The sequence below is a fragment of the Ahaetulla prasina genome, chromosome 1 (genome assembly GCF_028640845.1).
Source record: "Ahaetulla prasina isolate Xishuangbanna chromosome 1, ASM2864084v1, whole genome shotgun sequence".
NCBI classification, from domain to species: domain Eukaryota; kingdom Metazoa; phylum Chordata; class Lepidosauria; order Squamata; family Colubridae; genus Ahaetulla; species Ahaetulla prasina.
The window spans coordinates 154,128,341-154,150,796 of NC_080539.1; the positions used below are offsets into that span (position 1 = coordinate 154,128,341).

A 22,456-nucleotide genomic window follows, 5' to 3' on the forward strand; every position below is an offset into this window, starting at 1 on the left:
ATTTAATCTGTTTGAATTAAGAATGAGGGTGGACAACACACAAACTGTGTAGTCCTGCTCCAATTTGTGATTTTATTTATTTAATTAAGCATGGTTTCACCTAGTCTGGATCTACACCGCTGCATGAAAGGGAAAATCTAATCATAATCAACAGACGCTTTATCTTATGGGTGAAATTGTTCTTTTTTTAAAAAAAAACTTTCAAATCAGGCCATACATAGTTACAATTAGGTATGTGGGCTCATGAACTATAGCAGAACAACCCACAATTTTGTGATCACGTTAAAAAGTAACATCTCCCTCATTTGTAATTGTTTGCAGCTTCTTTGTCTTCTAGTTCTGCTTTTTTATTGAGGAGCCAGTGAGACACGGATGAAATGAGAGCTTCAGTTCTTAATTTTGCAGATTTGCCTGGCCCAGCTTCGTGCCCGAGCTCTAATTCTACAGAACTGTCTTGGCTTAGGATAATTCATAACATAATGACTATATTCACTGTACTGCAGTGCTGGAAAAGCAACAGTAACCGGTTTACCCACCATCTCTACCACTATATCTCTTTGGGAGAAACTAGCTGAAATCCATGCACAAACGACTCGCTAACAAAAATGCAATTAATAGAATACAAAACGTCTCTTTTTGTAGTGCGATATACATAAGCAATTAAAATTCCAACTGATTTGTTGAACTCAGTGTGATCATTAATTTTAATCAGGCCAACATGCCTAGGATAATCTTAGTAAATCTTTAATTGGTGAGAGTTCCCTGGGTTTATTATCTCCTTGATAATAAAAACGATGCTATAGATGCTATAGCACACCAGAACAACTAGACACAAGAACAGTTTTTTCCCGAAGGTTATCACTCTGCTAAACAAATAATTCCCTCAACACTGTCAAACTATTTACTAAATCTGCACTACTATTAATCTTCTCATCGTTCCCATCACCAATCTCTTTCCACTTACGACTGTATGACTGTAACTTTGTTGCTGGCAATCCTTATGATTTATATTGATATATTGACCATCATTTGTGTTGTAAATGTTGTACCTTGATGAAGGTATCTTTTCTTTTATATACACTGAGAGCATATGCACCAAGACAAATTCCTTGTGTGTCCAATCACACTTGGCCAATAAAAAAAAAATTCTATTCTATTCTATTCTATTCTATTCTATTCTATTGATCTACATTTGCTGAAAATCACACATCACCTTTTTGCCAGAAAGAATGACTGTGAAAGGAGACATTTTGTAAACATTTGAACTGCTGGAAGCAAATCAGGTCATGGACTCAATAATCAGTTGTCTTTTGCCCTAATGTTGACACGGCTAAGAAATCCACAGTCTTAACTCAAGAAGGCAGAAACTATAAGTTTTCAAGAGCTGAGATTGAAAAGCACTGTAGTCACCACCAACCAGACACAGTGATAATAAATCTGAGCCAAAAGATTTTAAGTCATGAGCATCCGCTGCTTCGGGAGAGGAAAAATTAAAACCCCAAGTTCAGGAATCAAAAACATAACATGGCAAGACCGTTTTATAAGTCACAATATTATGGTACTTAATTTAAACCTTTTAACTGTTTATAAATGTTTCCAAAGTGCTTTTCAGGAGGAGAAAAAAAAAACAGGATAAAAATTAACAAACACTTTAACAATCTCATTTCCAGCCAAATAAATCCCCTCTCAGGCCTGAGCAGTTTAGTGAATGATTGCCAGCCCCAACTGCTTGCTCTTTCAGCTTCATATTCCACACAGGGATTTTATGAGAATAAAATAGGCCATTGATTTTAACTTTTATCCTTCTTCCAAGAATTTACCGTAGAATACATAAGTGTTCCACACCATTTGATTTTCTTAACGTAGGCAGCCCTGGAAATGGGAATAACAACATACAGATCCTGAAAGCGAGCAAATTGCATAATATAGCATTCAGTGCAACTTAGACTTGTGTCAGTCGTCATGACATGATTGACACAAATCCCATAATTGTGATATTTGCCTAATGACATCACAATGCCCTGTTGTTCTGATATCATGGCTTGTTTCAGACATCTATACTTTTATTCTGATAGTTTGGTCATGCATCAGTATAATGCAGGATTAGGCAAATTTGTGGCTTATCAAATCTGTAAAGCCAACCATTTTATTTATTTATTTATTTATTTTATTTATTTGATTTTTATACCGCCCTTCTCCCGAAGGACTCAGGGCGGTGTACAGGCAGAATAAAACCAACAAAGAACAATATACAAAGTTAAAATATCAATTAAAAACTTATTAAATGAGCCTGAAAAATTTAAGAAATTTACCATAAAACCAAAAACCCCATTAAAATTGCTAAAAATTTGAGTTTAAAATTCCATTCAAGCCAGCCCCGCACGAATAAAGAGTTATGTTTTCAGTTCGCGACGGAATGTCCGAAGGTCAGATATCTGGCGTAAGCCCGGGGGGAGTTCGTTCCAGAGTGTGGGAGCCCCCACAGAGAAGGCCCGTCCCCTGGGGGCCGCCAGCTGACATTGTTTGGCGGACGGCACCCTGAGGAGTCCCTCTCTGTGAGAGCGTACGGGTCGGTGGGAGGCATGTGGTAGCAGCAGGCGGTCCCGTAAGTACCCAGGTCCTAAGCCATGGAGCGCCTTAAAGGTCGTGACTAACACCTTAAAGTGCACCCGAGAGGCCACAGGTAGCCAGTGCAGCCTGCGCAGGAGAGGTGTTACATGGGAGCTGCGTGCAGCTCCCTCTATCACCCGCGCGGCTGCGTTCTGGACTAACTGAAGCCTCCGGACGCACTTCAAGGGGAGCCCCATGTAGAGAGCGTTACAATAATCCAAGCGAGAGGTAACGAGCGCGTGAGTGACCGTGCATAAGGCATCCCGATCAAGGAAGGGGCGCAACTGCCGAACCAGGCGAACCTGGTGGAAGGCCCTCCTGGAGACGGCCGTCAAATGATCTTCAAACGACAGCCGATCATCCAGGAGGACACCCAAGTTGCGCACCCTATCCATTAGCTATAACCCAGGATTTCAGGCTTATAGTAATGTTTGAACTCAGTGGGAGGGAGAGAGAAAGAGAGGGGAAGATAAAGAAAGAGAGAATGGAAGAGAGAGAGTGGGAGAGAGAGAGAATGAGTGGGAGAGAGGGGGTGAGAGAGAAAGAGAATGAGAGAGAAATAATGAGAGAGAGGGGGAGAGGGAGAAAGAGAGAGGAGGAACAGTGCCTGAGGGACCCCATCCCGTCACTGGGAGTCCAGGCACTTCAGCAAGGGATTCATATTAGTGGTTCGCGGGATTTAAAATTATGAACTTGGTGGTCCCTGAGGTCCAAAAGATTGGGGACCCCTGGTCCAGAGTGTATAATTAAGATGTTTGCATGCTTCCTCTTTCTGAATTTTGTTTGTACAAGTTGCACAAACACATGTGTGTGTTTTGCTTTTGCAGCAGTATACATGCTTTATTTTATTTACTATACAATAACCATAATGATACAAAATACCAGGAAATCAATCACCATCACAACATTGTTACTGGTCATGCACATGAACAAGAGGAATAAATTCTCCATCCTGATTTAAGTCCAATGGGTATCTAATTCATCAGTACTATTATGGATCGAAAACTTTTACTCTGAAACCAGCCATATTTGTAAAAAAAAAGAAAGAAAAAGAATTGCAGTAGTAGTTGTGAATTGTAGTTCACCCACAATACAGTTACTTTTTAAATAAGGATATACATTTGGTTTTGTCAGATCCAAAATACATTCCTGGTACAGCACAGTAAGTTATTTTTCCTTAAAAATTATTTCCTGTTCAGGTCAATTTTTTGTTATCGGAATCCTTATTAGAGATAAAAATGTTTCTGTAAGAAAGGCATTCATCTTTTGTTAATTTGCTACAGCTTTAGTAAATGCTAGGTTTGTATCACAAAACAGTTGTTTTATACATGCCAAAAAACCGAAGTCTTGTAGCAGCTTTTCCAACTAGCAAATTTTATTAAAAGGCCTAACTTTCATGAGCTGCAGGTTATATGTGAGGCAGTCAGATTTAATTAACAATTCTGATGTATTAAAAACTCATTATATTTGTTGAGACATATTGAGATAGTCTGAAACACTTTGATGAATACAGATTTAGCCGTCTCTTGCTTAATCATGCTGTTAAAGTCTCATTTTTCCAAAATGGTCACTTTGGAAAGATCTTCAGTAATGTATTCTGAGAAGTTGAAATACTTTGATATAGCTTTGCCCTTGTTTTGAGCCCTGATGTCTAATTTGTGCGCATTCTTTCTTCACACAAAGTTTGTCCCATTGATCCTATGTAGAATCTGGAAGCATATAGGTATCCATGGCAATTGGTAGGTTACCTGTAAAAGTGATGTTTATGTCTCCATTGTGTAGTTTTACTATGACATCAAAGCAGTGGTGAAATTCAAATTTTTTTACTACCGGTTTTGTGGGCATGGCTTGGTGGGCATGGTGTGGTGTGGCTTGGTGGGTGTGGCAGGGAAAGGATACTGCAAAATTCCCATTCCCACCCCACTCTGGGACCAACCAGAGGTAGTATTTGCCGGTTCTCTGAACTACTCAAAATTTCCAGTACTGGTTCTCCAGAACCTCTCAGAATCTGCTGGATTTCACCCCTATATCAAAGGGGGAATTAACTACAATTGTTTTTGCATAGGAAAACCACAGCAGGTTTAATGTCAACTGTCCAGTTGGCGAATCCAGAAAAAGAAAGTCCTGGGACATTATTTTACCAAAAGTACAAAACTTTACTGAATAAACCACATTGACACAGAAGGAGCAAAACCAGCTCTGTGTTTCCTGCGCAAAAGCAAGTATAGTTAATACCCCCTATTCCCCATATGGGTCACCCACTGTCCAAAACATCCACCAATCTCTTCTGTTCATTTTGTCATGGGAAACAATCAGCCTGACTAACTAGCTGTGTATTTTCTGGTTGTTGTGATTCTTGCCTTGCTGTGGATTGACACCATGCCTTGACTGGGATCGTGCCTTGTGAATTTTTCTTGCCTCATGAACCCTCTTGTATTGTGGATTTAATTTTACCTGGTAGGTTTATTTTGACTGGGAAACTTTCAAGTGCCTTGTGGACTCTTTGGCGATTGCTGTGTGGGCTAGCATTGGTCTGCCTGTGGCTGGACTTAATTGGGACAGTTCTGGGTTTTTGGTGAAGGGAGTTGCTGGGGAATATTAATAAATTAATAAACCCGCTAACTAAACCACTGCTCCCTGTGTGACAACACAACAAAAGAGTAGTGTCATTGTCCAGTATGGGATGTAGCTTATGAAGAATGCATTTGACCAGTTTGAGCAGGAGGGTGCAGATAACCAGTGGTATTCTGTGTTCTATCTTTTAATAAATCCTTCCTGGAATCATTTTGGCTCTACTAATTTGTCTACTGATCTTATGGAGTGTGTTGTTCAGTCTTCTGAATACCCAGTTTAATTCTAGCAGATGAGCATTTCTGCTTATACTGAAATCATCTGATATTTGGGAAGTATGGATTACTTAGTATGGACTCAGCTCCAGTTCCTAAATCCTTCTCAAGGATAATTATCGAATGAAAATGCTGAAGAATCCTGAGGCTGTTTTTTTTTCCCTTTTGGCTGTTACTTTTGTTACCTGTCCTAGATGTTATTCCTGAATGTCTCCCTTTGTGACACAGTACTTCATTTCTTTCAGTATATCAATCAAGCACAGAGAGCACCAAGTTCTCCAAAGAAGTATTATTGTCCAAAGGCTGACAAACTTTGCTGAGATGCTTTCTTTAAGCGTATATCAATAACAAACTTTATTGTGCTTCACCAAACAACTGTGAGATTAGCAAACAACTGTCAACACATCTTAATTTTTTTTTAAATAAATGACTTTTACATCTAATGCCATAAAGGAATCTTCATTGTCATCATATATAGATAGATAGATAGAGAGAGAGAGAGAGAGAGAGAACAACTTCTTCCTCTTCTCCTTCTTCTCCTTCTCCTTCTCCTTCTCCTCCTCCTCCTCCTCCTCCTCCTCCTCCTCCTCCTCCTCCTCCTCCTCCTCCTCCTCCTCCTTCTTCTTCTTCTTCTTCTTCTTCTTCTTCCTCCTCTTCTTCTTCTCCTCCTCCTCCTGCTCCTCCTTATTTAATCAATTGCCTATTTGGAAAAGAAGCCTGGAAAATACATAAGCAAAGGACAAGAGTGGAAAGGAAAGGATACATTCTCTCCATCAGTTCATTTTTTTCCCTGTCTTCCTTGAATATAAAAATTAATCTTCACTTTATTCTTGTAATTATTACAAGACTGATAAAAGCATGTAGAAGACAGACTTTAAAAAACCCAAACATCAGATTCCCAATTCAGACAATAGCCGTTATTTGTATGTATTTTTAGAATGTCTTTAAGGCAACGTACAATGACAAAAATTAAAAAGCTTATGTATTTGGTTATTTACATGCAATCTGGGAGGATATTAACAATATAATGAAATGAGATTTCATAGTGTTGGGGAGTTGAATTTAGTTTTGAATAGTTTGAATTGTAAGTTGCCCAGAGTCATTGATTGAGTTGAATAAATAATTAAATAGGTTCCAGAAAATGAAAACAACATTCATTTTTTAAATCTTAGTGGAACAATACTACTTTGAGTTATCCTATTTTTTTAGAATCCAAAAGAAAATAACTGAATGTTTGATGCCATAGACTGTGGGGAGGGCACTTTGCTCTTAGTTTCTTTTGGGTTAAAAGAAAAGTTGATTTCTCACCTACCTAGTTAAGTTTACTGTCCCCTGAAGAGCTCTGATTGGGTGGAATGTTCTGCTCCCCCCTCATCTTTCCCCAGGATAGTCCCATGTAGGGAATGAGATTAGTCTAATGGCATGGATGTGGCAACCCTAATCTGCCTTTGAAAATCCTTCCCCCAAATTTAATCACACATACAAAGCAGCCCTTTCCTTCATGTAAGAAAAATATATATATTAAAAAACTGCCATGTACTAATGAACTTTGTAATGCTTGCTGATTGCAATGTGTCTTTTTTGTTTGGTGACAATCGAAGTGGCTTATTAAGAAATATTGCATTGTCCCCATCTCAAGGGATTTGCAGCTGAAGCAATTAGAAGGCTTCCTGAAAAGCTCCCATAGATCCGTCAACCAATGGAAGTGTATTTGAACTGTAAACAGAAGCTGAGGTTACCATGGTATATTCTTCTGCCAACCAGCAATTGCTATTCTTGGCAAAGAGTGTGTCTGGGGAAACACACTGTTTCTCTGACTCCTTGGAGCAAAGTAACTTTCCCTCAATATGGCTTTTCCAAGTCCTTTTTCCAAGGCAAAGGATTTGGATCCTCAAATTCACTCGAGGAGGTACGTTCAACCATTGGTTTCCATACGTTATTAGTGACTGTTGGCACTGAGATTTTGCATAGAATTTTGCTCAAAACGCCCTACAGGCTGTTCTCACGGGATGGAAGGCAGAGCGACAAACCTCTTCAGGGGTACTTACATTTCTCAGATGTATTTGACTTACAATTTGAAGCCCGGAATTCTGCAGACACAGGTCCAGGCTGTGTAATCTCAGAATCGCAATACTGTTTGATGCTTGCAGTAGAAAAGCTGTAAAAAAAAACAACAACCCACAAAAAGAATATTGCAGGCCAGTAGGAAAGTCCTAAAAATGAATTTGTCATTTTTTGGTGGTGCTATAATAGCTGCTGGTTTCTGTTTTCGTTTTTTAGAATCTTTATGTAACATGCTTCTGTTATTAACTCCGGATTCTGTTCAGTCTGAAACTAATAATTGCACTGCTTTATTTGGGTTTGCATTCTGAAAGGCAGCCTAAAAGGATTCTTAAATACATGCTTGTTCAAATAACTCTGAACTTTAGAAACAGAACTTATAGAATATTTTATAGTCGGCTATTCGTAGAAATTACCAGGCAGGATATGGAGATTCTCTGACTCAGGAGCTCAGTGCCATAGCGTGTGGGCACACCAAGACTCCTCTGAGATGGACATCCTGAAGAACAATTATGTTCAAGAAAAGTAAGAAGGTAAGTCCATGGAATATCAGAAACAGGATCCCACTCCTATGAAGCCTCATAAAAACTGCATATTTCCATGAAGGATTTGAATGCACGTGCGTACTTAAAGGCAGAATACTTACAAGATAATATAATACAATGCTGAATTCAAGCTCTTTTAAAATGAGCTCTACAGTGTCATTTAGGCATTCCACAAACTAGTTCCTGTTAGATATATAAGGTCCCACATCACACTGGACATACTAGCTAAATCAATGATGGTTAGAAATTTGTTTGTTTATTCATTTCCCATCTTTATTATTTTTACAAATGACTCAAACACTTTCCTTCTCCTATTTCTCCCCCAACTGTGAAGTCAGTTCAGCTGAGAAAGAGTAACTGACCCAAAGCCACCTAGCTGGCTTTTATGGCTAAGGTGGGACTTGAACTCATTCCCAACCTGGTGCCTTAATCCATTACACTAAACGGATGGGAATTGTAGTCTTTCAATGTCATGCTATGGTTTTTCCAGTTGCAATGTATGGCTGTGAAAGTTGGACCATAAGAAAGGCTGAGCGCCAAAGAATTGAGGCCTTTGAACTCTGGTGCTGGAGAAGACTCCTGCGAGTCCCTTGGACTGCAAGGCGAACGAACAAGTCAGTTCTAGAGGAGATCAACCCTGACTGCTCTTTAGAAGGTCAGATCCTGAAGATGAAACTCAAATACTTTGGCCACCTAATGAGAAGGAAGGACTCACTGGAGAAGAGCCTAATGCTGGGAAAGGTTGAGGGCAAAAGAAGAACGGGACGACAGAGAAAGAGGTGGCTGGATGGAGTCACTGAAGCAGTCGGCGTGAGCTTAAATGGACTCCAGAGGATGGTAGAGGATAGGAAGGCCTGGAGGAACGATGTCCATGGGGGTCGAACACGACTTTGCAACTAACAACAACAAACAGCAATGTCATGCTCTGTTGGAGATGGTTGATAGCTTTGCTATGAAAGTGACTTTATTTCATTGGGATTATTTGGAAGTGTCTCAATTGGATCATTCTTCAAGCTGATAGATAAATACAGGTAGTCCTCGACTTATGACCACAGCTGAGCCCAAAATTTCTCTTGCTAAGGGAAACATTTGTTAATAAAATAGAACAGAATAGAATTTTTTATTGGCCAAGTGTGATTGGACACACAAGGAATTTGTCTTGGTGCATATGCTCTCAGTGTACATAAAAGATACATTCATCAAGAATTCTAAGGTACATTTAATGATAGTCATAGGGTACAAATAAGCAAATCAGGAAACAATCAATATCAATATAAATCGTAAGGATACAAGCAACAAAGTTACAGTCATAAGTGAGTTTTGCCCCATTTTATGACCTTTTTGCCACTGTTGTTAGGTGAATCACTGCACTTGTTAAATTAGCAACAGTTAAGTGAATCTGGCTTCCCCATTGACTATGCTTGTCAGAAGATCGCAAAAGGGGATCACATAACACCGAGACACTGCAACCGTCATAAATATGAGTCAATTGCCAAGCATCTGGATTTTGAACGCATGACCATGGGGAAGCTGTAAGGGTGAAAAAATAGTTGTAAGTAAGTTTTCAGTGATGTTGTAACTTTGGAAGGTCACTAAAGGAAACTATTGTAAGTTGAGGATTACCTATAGCTATAATAGATAAAACAATATTGAAGTCAATCTAAATTTGGTTTAGTAAAGTAGCATTAAATAAAACATTCAGGCAATAAATTTGGACATTTATTTATTAATCAATAGTTGTTCTATAACATTGATACAGGTAATCCTCGACTTACAACCACAATTGAGCCCAAAATTTCCGTTGTTAAGCGAGACATTTGAGTTTTGCCCCATTTTACAACCTTTCTTGCCACAGTTGTTAAGTAAATCACTGCAATTGATAAATTAGTAACCTGGTTGTGAATTGAATCTGGCTTCCCCATTGACTTTGCTTGTCAGAAGATTGCAAAAGGTGATCACATGACCCCTAGATACTACAACGATCATAAATATGAATCAGTTGCCAAGCATCCAAATTTTGATCATGTGACTGCAATGGTCATACGTGTGGGGATGCTACAATGATCATAAGTGTGAAAAACGGTCATAAGTCACTTTTTTCAGTGCCGTTCTAACTTTGAACTGTCACTAAACAAACTGTTGTAAGCCAAGGACTACCTGTCGTTACAGAGCATCCCAAAGCAATTTACAAATTCTAAAAACTTTTTAAAAGAAACAAGGTAAAAGCAATGTATTAAAAGATAATGTCAGCCATGTTCTGAAACATTTGAAAGACTGATTTATTCCCTCTGGTGCTGGGATATTAGGTGAATTCTGCTCTAGGGTTGCATACTGTATATTTCTTGGCTCCATTGTTTAAATGTTATTATTGTGGCTTTTATTGCGATTGTTATGTTGTATGGTACTTGTTTAAGTGTTAGCTTTTCTGAAACAAGAGTGAGACTGGAGAAAATCAACACAGATTACAAAATCTGGGTTACAAAAGGCGTGTTACCCTGTAATGTTATATGGGAAACACCTTGGGAAATTGGGTGAAGCGACAGTGCCAAGGGAGCAGTCAGATAAGTTACAGCATAGCCCACAATTGCACAATGGGATGAGCAAGAATCTCAGAAGAGACCTTCCCTAGTTTCACATGCTGTAAAGGAGATGGGAGGGGGAGGGAATTGTATTTTGAGACTTGCAAAATCCTGTCAATGTAACTTTACAGTAAGGTAGAATTAGTTCATCTGATGTTGATTCCTATCTGGTTTATCCCACAAGTCTGACAAAACCACATCAACATGGGCACAAGGCTTACTAGCCTGCAGGCAGGCTATTCCAGGGGTCTTCGTGTGGAAAGTTGCCCTTTGTCATTGCCAAGAAGTAGCCCATGGCATGAAGAACAGGGTCTCCTCTGAAAAGTAAAAGTGCCTATGAAACAGATATAAGGTAAAAATAAAGGTTCCCCTCGCACATTTATGCTAGTCATTCCCAACTCTAGGGGGTGGTGCTCACCACTGTTGCAAAGCCGAAGAGCCAGCGCTGTGCAGACGTCTCTGTGGTCGTGTGGCCGGCATGACTAAACGCCAAAGGCACACGGAACGCTGTTACCTTCCATCAAAGGTGGCCCCTATTTTTCTACTTGCATTTTTTATGTGCTTTTGAACTGCAAGGTTGGCAGAAGCTGGGACAAATAACGGGAGCTCACCCCATTACGTGGCACTAGGGATTCGAACTGCTGAATTGCCTATCTTTCGATCGACAAGCTCAGTGTTTTAGCCACTAAGCCGCATCCCTAAACAGATATAAACCAAGACGTTATTCCACATATGTTGATCCTGAATTAGTTAAGGCTTTACTTATGCCAACACTTTTAATGTGATTTACTAGTTAGAGACCTGTTAACACTGGTATAACATGTGGGCATTTTAGACCCCCTCCCTTAGGAGTAGAAAAATAACAGAATTTAGTACTGAGTTGTAGCTTCCAGACCAGACTCAAGACCATCATTGACTCATAGTGTGAAATAGCTTTAAATAAGTTTGCAAGTGTTGTGTATGAATGTAAAGTTAGCATTATACAGTAGAGACCTTTTGTAAAAGACACTGAGAAATTCATTTAGAAGTCAGCATGGATTTCTCTGTCGTACACCACCCTCTTTTGGCCAAGATCTGTTTTACAATTTTGGGCTGTTTGCAATTAGTAGGAAGTTTATCTACGTGAGTGTTGTAGAAGAGGCTGTTTGAAAGTCTCGTATGACTTTTCCCTTCACAAACAAGTTTCAAGGTCTACATGAAAACATCTTTCAACACGTGCATGTTGGGAAAGATTTTGTGAGGATATGCTTTGGCAAATGCAGCTCTTTTTCTGTCCTAGTCTCCATGTTTCAGACATCCGCTTCCTCGGAACTCCAGGAAACAATTGAACAGTGTGTTTTGGGGAAATTAAAATAAAAGCTTCCTTTTTACGACTCTGTAATGCCTTAATTTGCAGTAGAGTCAGGGCATCAGGGGAACTGGATGGAGCCGAGCGTTTATTGGCCAGATGCCCTTTCTGATGCTATGCAGAGTTCATAGCAGATAATTTTTACAGTCTTCACCACTATTTATTTATTTATTTATTTATTTTGTCAAACACATAGTAAACAGTATATATAAGTATAAGCATGAAATAGACACACAAATTGAATACAACTAAAGGAAACATTAGGATAGGAACAGTAGGCACGCTGGTGCTCTTATGCACGCCCCTTACAGATCTCTTAGGAATGGGGTGAGGTCAACAGTAGACAGTCTTAGGTTAAAGTTTTGGGGATTTTGGGATGAGACCATGGAGTCAGGTAGTGCATTCCAGGCATTAACAACTCTGTTACTGAAGTCATATTTTCTACAATCAAGATTGGAAGCAGTTCACTTTAAGTTTGAATCTATTGTGTGCTCGTGTATTGTGTGGTTGAAGCTGAAGTAGTCTTCGACAGGAAGGACATTGTAGCAGATGATTTTATGAGTTATGCTCAGGTCATGCCGAAGGCGGCGTAGTTCTAAATTTTTTAAACCCAGAATTTCAAGTCTGGTGGCATAAGGTATTTTGTTGCGATCAGAGGAGTGGAGGACTCTTCTTGTGAAATATTTCTGGACATGCTCAATCGTATTAATGTCCGATATGAAGTGTGGGTTCCAGACAGATGAGCTGTAATCGAGAATTGATCTAGCAAATGTTTTGTATGCTCTGGTTAGTAGTGTAATCTTTCCGGAGAAGAAGCTACGCAAGATTAGGTTTATAACTTTCAATGCATTTTTGGCGATGTAGTTGCAGTGGGCTTTGGCACTTAAATCATTTGATATGAGAACTCCAAGGTTTTTGACAGAGTGAGGGTCATCCACAAGGTCATGTCCGTCTAGCTTGTATTTAGTGTTCTGGTTCTTTTTTCCAATGTGTAAGACAGAGCATTTGTTGGTTGAGATTTGGAGTTGCCAAATTTTTGACTAGGCCACTAGGCCACCATGCTGCTTAAATTGGACAATGTGTTTTGGGGAATTAAAATGATAACAGTTAAAAGATGAACAGTGGTAGATGGAAGCATTTCGTATTGACTCATCAGTACCAACATTACAGTAACGTGGTTAAAATCAGCCTAAAATATGAAATCTAGCAAGAACATTATTTAAGCCTATAACTTGTGCAACCAATGACTAGATTTTAACCGCGTTATTGTAATGTTGGTACTGATGAGTCAATATGAAATGCTTACATCTACCACTGTTTGTCTTTTAATTGTATTGTTTAAAGCAGGGGTCTCCATCCTTGGCAACTTTAAGGCTTGTGGACTTCAACTCCCAGAATCCCTCAGCCAGCAAAGCAAAGCTGGCTGAGGAATTCTGGGAGTTGAAGTCCACAAGTCTTAAAGTTGCCAAGGTTGAAGACCCCTGCTTTAAAGTATTAAAAGGGACCAATTATTTGAAATTAAAATGACTCTACATTTCTATTATCTAAGACTGAAGAGTGGATTTTCTTGCATCTATGGGGGTAAGTCTGCTTGTACAGATGCAAGCAGTGTTTTTCAATTTTGGCAACTTTAATTCAATATTGGGAGTTGAAGTGCATGCAGCTTAAAGTTGCGGAAGTTGAAAAACATGGAGGAGGAGGAGGAGGAGGAGATTAGCAGCAACTTAAAGTTTTAGCCAAGCCCTTCAGCAGTTGTCTTTATTGAGCGCACACCTTCTGTCCATGATGAATATTCATAGCAAGTAGTCTGGTCTCCAATGGAGACAGTAAACACAGGCTAATCCAGGCTCCCTGTGTCTTTTGTTTCAGCTCTGCAGGAAAAGCTGAGCAATTCAGGGGGAAAAAATCCTTTTAGTAAAGGGTAAAATCCCTTTACCTGTCATTGACTGTTGTTATGTGATCAGAAAGCTTTATGATGCAGTATGGACCTTGGAAACAACAAAGAAATATTATTTCTATTTGCGGAACATATATATGCAGATAGCCAGTCACTGTTTCATAGTCCCTGAGGCTTTTTTTTTTTTAATTCACTGAAACTTCTTTCACGTTCCTGTGCAATGCGAACTGTTCAAAAATCCAAAACCGCTTAGGAAACTTCAGAAATTAATCATGCATTTCCCTTGCTCATTTAATATTTATATCAAAACGTTGGGTGAGAAATTGATGAATTGGTGAGCATACCGCATTCTAGCTAATGCTCTCCCACACTTTTTTTTTCCCTGGGATGATCCAATTGTAAGTATTATAAACACCCTTTATACAATGGGAAGCAAAACAAATGAACTCAGAAGCACCATATCAACAGGGTATCCGTTACCAGCAACCAGTTCGGCTGGAGATTTAGCCTCATATTCTTCGCTTTCATTGAGCAGCAGGTCTGGAAGAAGCCCACTTGTTACCTCCCAGAACTTCGGGAAGGCCTCAAGCAAAATCTGTGGAGAAGAGCATGAAGCTCTCAAGAGGGACCAGGTCCAACAAGACAAGATCTGGAGAGAGGCTGTGGAGGCTGAGAGGAAGGCAACCAAATATTGGTGAGTAATTTGGGAGTGTGTCTATCTTAAAAGCTTTGATACAGCGATGAAATCCTGCCGGTTCTGTCCAGCTCGTGTGAGCTGGTAGCGCCAGTGGCGCATGGTTCAGCAAACCAGTAGCAGCAGCAGCCCAGACGTTGTTACTTCATGGTTTTAACCAGTGGTGGGATTCAGCCAGTTCGCACCACTTCGGGAGAACCGGTTGTTAACTTTCTGAGCAGTTTGGTGAACTGGTTGCTGGAAGAAATCATTAGGGCAGAGAACCGGTTGTTAAATTATTTGAATCCCATCGCTGGTTTTAACCCTCTGCTCATGCACAGACGGTCAAAAATAGGATGTGACAATGGCGCATTTCCAAACCGGTAGGGAAGGTAAGTAGATTTCACCCCTGCTTTGATATGACTGTTCAAGTTTGATTGCACATGTGTGCTGATCTGTGTAATGCTAGCCTTGCCTATGACTTTTACAGAATAAAAGCAATGTAAACTTAGAAAAAAAGAAGAGTTTTTTAAAAAGTGATAGTTAAAAAGAAAGAGAAGAGGTAGAAAATGGGGGGGGGGAGGAGAAGAAAAGGCAGTAATTATACAATGAAACAAAAATGTTTAAAAAGTTATGATATTTATGTAGTTACTTACCAAGCATAACTAAATTATATTAAAGCAACCAAAATATCTTTACAAACCCTAAGGCATGTCACAATTTTTGACCACTCCTAATGTTTGGAAATTGAAAGTTGAAACATTTGACACGCCCTGGACAGGTAATCCTCGACTTACAACCACAATTGAGCCCAAAATTTCCATTGTTAAGCAACACAATTGTGAAGTGAGTTATTCCCCATTCTAGGATCTTTTCCACAGTTGTTAAGTGAATGGCTACAGTTGTTATGTGAATCATGTGGTCATTAAGGGAATCTGGCTTCCCCCACTGAGTTTGCTTGTCAGAAGCCAGCTGAGAAAGCTACAGCTGGGGATCATATGATCATGACTGGGGATCATATGATATGGGGGATCATATGATATTTATGACTGTACAACTGTCATAAATACATGCCTTTTGCTAAGTGCTAATTTGCTAAATTTTGATCACATAACCATGGGGATAGTGCAATGATTATAAATGTGAAAACTGGTTACATCACTTTTTTCAGTGCCATTGTAACTTCGAAGGTCACTAAATGAATGGTTGTAAATCAAGAACTACCTGTAAATACTTTCATACCTTATCCTCTTTACTTAAAATTACATCATAATTCCTCTGCTCCGTTTCATCTTGAAGGACTATGCTACTGGCTGATGACATTTTGGGACAGAAACAATGAGGAAGAAATTGAACAATCCCTAGATATGCATGGATATCTATGCACATATATCCACATACATATGTCCACACACATATGCATATATACATAAACATATTTATGTCCATTTTCAAACCAATATAAAATAAACATGAATAATTCAGCACATACACAAAAAAAAAACCCCACATCAAATGAAAATATAAAAAGAATAAAACAAATCTGAAATTACAAATACATTCCAAGTTCACCAGAATATACAAATGCATAAATATACATATGTACTTTATATATTCATTAAACGCTGGTGTTGTGGTTATAATGATTAATAAATTTGTGATTACAAGAACTAGATTAAATCAATAGCAATATAAACTCTAATAAATAAGGTATGATTCACCTCATTCAAATCCTGCACTAGTTAAGAATTAGAGATTATCTACCTACCTATCTATGTGGACTGGAATCAGCTCTAACGTTGTGCATTTCTTTTAGGCCTTCAGATATTCACTTAAATTTTTGTTTGTTTGGTACAATTATACTCACAATCATAAAAGATGTTACCCTTTTACATTGAAGGTATCAGAACTGGAGTTTCCTAAAGGACTATGATCCCCTGGTAAGTTAAAACCAAATATGCATGTTAAAAGTATACTGACATTTTTTGAAAAAATATTTTTCCCTTATTTTCATATCATATATTCATCCTGGATTAACATAGTCATAGTTCAAAATGGTCAAGGATGAAGAGGTGATGATGCTTTTCACTTGGTGGGTTCATTTATCATTTTAGACAGTGGCTTAATTTTATCATGGAGCAGATAAAATCAAGCAGGAATAGCTTGATTCACAAAAGCAGCTTATGCTCTTATCCAGTGAAGGCTCAGCACAAAATGTGGACGGTTCTCTTGCCATTCTCTGAATTGGGAAATATATAAAGAAAATCTCCCCGAAAAACTGTTCATGGATAGCTCAAGTTCTCCTTCAAACGTAGCCTTCAGGGAATAAAAAAGATTTCCATTGTTTCCATTTTGCATAGGTCTATCACTATGATCCATTGCAGTGGTGAAATCCACATTTTTTTACTACCAGTTCTGTGGGCGTGGCTTGGTGGGTGTGGCTTGGTGGGCGTGGCAGGGAAAAGATACTGCAAAATCTCCATTTCCACCCCATTCCTGGGGGAAGAATATTACAAAATCCAGAAGGCCATCACTCTGCTAAACAAATAATTCCCTCAACACTGTCAGACTATTTACTGAATCTGCACTACTATTAATCGTTTCATCGTTCCCATCACCAATCCCTTTCCACTTATGACTGTATGACTATAACTTGTTGCTGGCAATCCTTATGATTTATACTGATATATTGATCATCAATTGTGTTGTAAATGTTGTACCTTGATGAAGGTATCTTTTCTTTTATGTACACTGAGAGCATATGCACCAAGACAAATTCCTTGTGTGTCCAATCACACTTGGCCAATAAAATTCTATTCTAAATCTACATTCCCACCCCACTCTGGGGCCAGCCAGAGGTGGTACTTGCTGGTTGTCCGAACTGCTCAAAATTTCTGCTACCAGTTCTCCAGAACCTGTCAGAACCTGCTGGATTTCACCCCTGATCCATTGCCCTCTAAAGGCAAAAATGAAGAGGGATGCCAAATGATCAACGATCGACTTTATTGTCCTTCTACAGCCCCTGCTCCTTTTTCATGTAAGGCTGCCTAGGATTTGGGCAGGGGCATTTTCAGAGAGTTAACAAAAAAAAGAGTTCAAGATGATAGCCATGACCAGGACAATGAAGCTCCACCCCTTTTTAAGGTTGCCATGACATACTTTTTAATGGGCTTTGATCACTATCTTTTTTTTTTTAATCACCTCTGGGGTTAGGAAAAAAAAAACCCAGAGTGGAAAGCCTTTGTTCTTTCCTGAATAAAAATAAACAAAATAACTTATTAGCTCTGGAGATGAGAGGGAAAAGCACATACACACACACGCACACACAGAGTTAATATCTCAGTCAATTTACACCAGGCAAAATGGAAACAAAACCCAAGGACTTAAAAAACTTAAGAAAGTTGGAGAGGCAAGGAAAATATTTCCCTGGAGACTGAGGGAATGAAATCATTAAACTTCAAAGAGAGAAAAAAAGGATATTAATGTTCCTGACTTTTGAATGAATGTTGCAAAACAGCATTTTTCTAAGGAAAATCAGGCAATTTATAGCTTAGAAAGAAATTGGGGTGGAGAGAAGAGGATGATCTCAGCAAGATGTTGGTAATAACTGGGAGGTATTTTGGAATTGGGTTGTTCTGTTCACCAACTAAACTTACACTGGGAGAGGCTCTTGAAATCTGAAACAGTTTTACAAAGTTAGAATGGTTCAGCTTTGAAATCAAGAATATATCCTCTATTCACTGCCAATGATTTCTTGTCATCCTTTTTGGTTTCTACACATTAAGCCTAGTTTTATAGGAACATTTTACATTTCAGATCAATATCTCATTTGGTTCTCTGTTGGGTTGAGCGATTTTCTGTGCTTCTGTCCATGGAGAGGACAAAACTTCCTTTTCTTTCCTCTTCTTTCTGAAATTATCACAAGATCTGGAAGCTGCCCACTATTATTCATGCTAGAAGAAAAGCAGGGTTTCTTTTTTTCTCTGTCTCTCATCTCTAAAAACTAGCATCTACACAGCCTAAGAAGTGAATTCAATGTGTCTCAGCCAGTCATTCTGATTCTGAGCAAATGACCTGTGCTTTAAGACAGGAATAGTTAATAAATAACCAGGCATTAATAATATTTCAAAAGTATTTTAGAATTATGAAATATTGAATGCTTTGGATAACGCCATACAGATGACTAAATAAAAAGTATTGCATTAGAGTTGAGTGAACTGCGTTTTAAAATATTGCTAAATGTCCTTTAAAAGGCACGTCCATTATTGTATTATTTTTATTGCAGTGATTATTTTGTATTGCAAAGTTTTTTAATTAACTGGATTAGCAGTTTGCTTACAGCCGCAGAATTTTTCATACAAGATAAAATTGACTTCGGGTTATTATCATAAAATACAGACAGATACAAAAGCCATTTAAACGAGGTAATTTCCAGAATGATTATAACAAATGTTATGAAAGCCAGAATTATCCATGTGTTTTTGTTATGATAGCTAAATCCTGGAGTTATCAGAACTTTGGTCTGCTCCAGTAACATATTTCTAATGTTACTGTGTTTATTCTTGAAATTTTTCCTAATTCCCAATGGAATTGATTATGTGCAATATGGCATTAGAAGCATTTCTTATTAAACTTTTATTCACATAAATAACTGAATTATATTTTTTAGGGCAAGAAAAAAGTGTCTGCCCAACTCCCTGAATATATATCAATATTTTCGGACAAAATTCCCAATACCACCAACCACGTTATTGGCAGCAGAATGAACACTGATCTTGGTAAAACACTGATAAAAATGGACTATTTCCTCAATTATGGAAGAAGAAAAACAAAAACTGAGAAAGAACTCCAGCCTTCCTAAAACTAAATAGAAATCTTGCTGTTAAAAAAGTGCTCATCTGTACTTTCTGAAATAGGATTGATGTAAAAAACTTTGTACATTTACCCTTTCAGACTTAATTCTTCTGCAAACTGATCAGCGATGATATTTAGCAAGTTAAAGTTGATAGCAAAGTTTGCTAATATTATCCTTGAACATGGTCATACATAAACACTAATCTTTACAGTTTCAGTGTTTAGAAAATAGTGGTGCTGCATCCCAGTCTTGAAAGCATAAACTGCATGAGGTTGTATGGAGGTCCATTTTCTTTTTTTTCATTCTGTAGAAAAACTGTATTTCTTCCACCAAAATTAAGCCTGAAATTTTATTGCAGTTGACAGGGCTGACCTGTTTATACATTGCAAAGGCTTAGCTGGTCATTAAATGTATCTATTTGGCTTTTGCATATGGATTAGGGGCAGGGTAGAAGGGAGGCGTTATCCAGAACACCCTGGAGATTGTCAGAGGCACTGTTGTGTCTTGCCCACTCTCACCTCAGCCGGGGTCTTCTTATCTGCTTCCGAACACGGAAGAAGAAATACCTCCAGCCCCCAGCCCTGGCTCCATGCCCAGACAGGCTGAAGAAGAAGAAATACCTCCAGCCCCCAGCTCTGGCTCCATGCCCAGGCAAACGGAGCAACTAGACCCCTCCCCCTCCTCCACAGCATGTGAGCCTGAGGAAGGTTTATTACCAACAGCTGCCGACTGGAGTGACCCTCGCGTCAGAAGACTTGATAGGCGGAGGCAACAGAAGGAAGGGAGGAGCAGGCCTGGATAAGTGCTGAGTCATGGAGCCATACCCCATGGCCTATATAAAGGATTTGCTTTCTGGCAGTCTCTGAGTCAGGCAAAGTCTAAACATATCTTGCTGAAGTCACTTTCTGGTCTCCTGCCTGCCTTGAGGACTTTGCTAGGACTTTGGCAGAGCTGCAGAGGCATACCTGATTCGGATTTCCCTGACCCGGCCGTCAGCGGAGGAGTGGGACACGACAGGCACTGCTCTGCAGATAGCCAGTTTTGAGACCTTACTTGTGAGGTTGAGTGTTAGGGGTCAATTTGAATTGTTGCAGCTAAACCAGCTATCCAGTGATGAGATGCTGCTGGTTTAACAACCGATTCGGTGATTGTGTGCTTTACGTGCACACACGTACGCCTAACGCATGCTGTGCGTGCATGCACAGTTTTACAAATACTAACCTTCTGTGTTACCCCTTGGGAGTAACACAGCTGATGCGCGGCAATCTGCTCTGCTGCGCCAATCAGCTGAGAAGATAAAGGTAAGTAAAGTGCAGGAGTGAGTGAGTGAGCTGACCTGATCGTCAGAGCGAACTGGTTTGCTCCCAGCCGATTGTCGGAGCTACCAGTTCGCCCGAACTGGTCCGAACAGGTAGAATCCCACTCCTGCAGCCAACCTAGTTCAGAGCCGCTTCTCTGACTAGGCTGCCTAATGCTGTGGCTGTGCCAATTGTATAGCTGTACCTATTCCTGAATTGGGAAGCCCTACTTGCAGTCATTCTTGCCTTAGCCAGATCCTGGTTGGATTATTGCTATGCATTTTATATGGAGCTGGTTTTGAAGATACTACAGGAGCTGTAACTGGTTTGGAATGCAGTGCTGTGTGAATTGATGAGCATAGCTCAATACATCCCCACCCCAATACCCACACCCACACCCAGGCAACACCACTATTTTATAAATTGCACTTGTTCCCAGGTGTTTTCCAGGTGTAAATCAGGGTGTCGATTATCATCTAAAAGCCTTACATGACTCAGGACTGGATTATCTGCAACACTACCTTTCTCCAATTATTTCTACCTGCCATACTCTATTAGGATAGGTGTTCTTTAGGTCCCTTCCTTGAAACAATACAACCTTACCTAAGGGGTCCTAGAAGGCATGCCTTTGCTGCTGGAGGACCTGACTTCTGGAATGACCTTCCCTCAATATATAGGTTGCTCCTGTCCTTGATAGCTTAAGTAGCTTTCAGTCAGAATAATTCAGGAATCCTTGGGCTAACCAGAAAGATCTTTTTCCCATCATATTCAAGTTTCAATACTTTCCGGCAATGAAGAACATTTACATTTGTTAGAAAACTTGGCAACTGGCATGAAATAAAATTGTCCTGTGCTTACTAACTTGGCCTTCTTCTAGTCTGATTTCTTCTCTTTTTTTAGTTCATATATGCTGATCAAGATCAGGAATCTATCTAGCTTTGTAATGTCTATCTAACCAGGATGGGTATTTATATATAGGGCAATTCATTTGTTGCTGGTCTGGCAATTTAGAAAAGCATATACTTTACTCAAGATCTTTGACATTTGAAGTGCCCTGAACTAAAGGTTGGGCTTATAAAACCTGAATTAATCTAAGATTCCAGAAAACCTGGGAGTTTGATAGCATCTTTTTTACCTTTTTTAAAAAAGTTTTATTGGATTTTTATTTTTAAATATACATCAATATCAATTCATGAACAGTGTGGCCTCTGAGTATAATTCATTTTGATACAAACAGCAATAATAATAATAATAATAATAATAATAATAATAATAATAATAATAATAATAATAATAATAATAGTAGTAGTAGTAGTAGTAGTAGTAGTAGTAGTAGTAGTTACATTAATCAAACATATAATCCTAGTATTGATATACATGTTTGTTTTAGAGTAGTTATTCAATATTTCAATATTCCATTTTAATGCCAATGATATTAAGCATACATAGTAATACCATCTTTCAACCTCTAATCTTCTCATCTAATTATTACTTACATTCTAATATATAAAAATTATATCTGCTAACATTCCCCCTATTTCTTATTTCTACCTCTACTCTAGCTTCTAATCAGGCCACCATTACTAATCCTAGTGTTAATACACATGTTTATATTAAGACACAATCCTTCTTTATTTGGTTGTTCAAAGTCACAATACGCCATTTGAGTACCAATCACCCTATTATTTAAACATACCTAATAATATCATCTTTCGGCCTCCAATCTTTCCAACTATCTATTGCG

General features: G+C 38.9%; 1 protein-coding gene across 2 annotated transcripts; it reads left to right on the forward strand.

Annotated features, from left to right (window-relative positions):
• Positions 1-6,737: 6,737 nt before the first annotated feature.
• C1H2orf50 (chromosome 1 C2orf50 homolog) lies at positions 6,738-19,877 on the forward strand. 2 transcript variants are annotated; one of them, XM_058164411.1, is made up of 4 exons: positions 6,738-7,365; positions 14,422-14,580; positions 16,460-16,499; positions 19,229-19,877. In XM_058164411.1, exons 1-4 carry the CDS (start codon positions 7,304-7,306, stop codon positions 19,418-19,420), a joined length of 453 nt encoding a protein of 150 aa, XP_058020394.1. In that variant the 5' UTR covers positions 6,738-7,303; the 3' UTR covers positions 19,421-19,877. The 2 variants fall into 2 exon arrangements, with proteins under 2 accessions (XP_058020394.1, XP_058020393.1); XM_058164410.1 differs by lacking the exon at positions 6,738-7,365 and having other exon boundaries at positions 14,312-14,580.
• Positions 19,878-22,456: the final 2,579 nt, after the last annotated feature.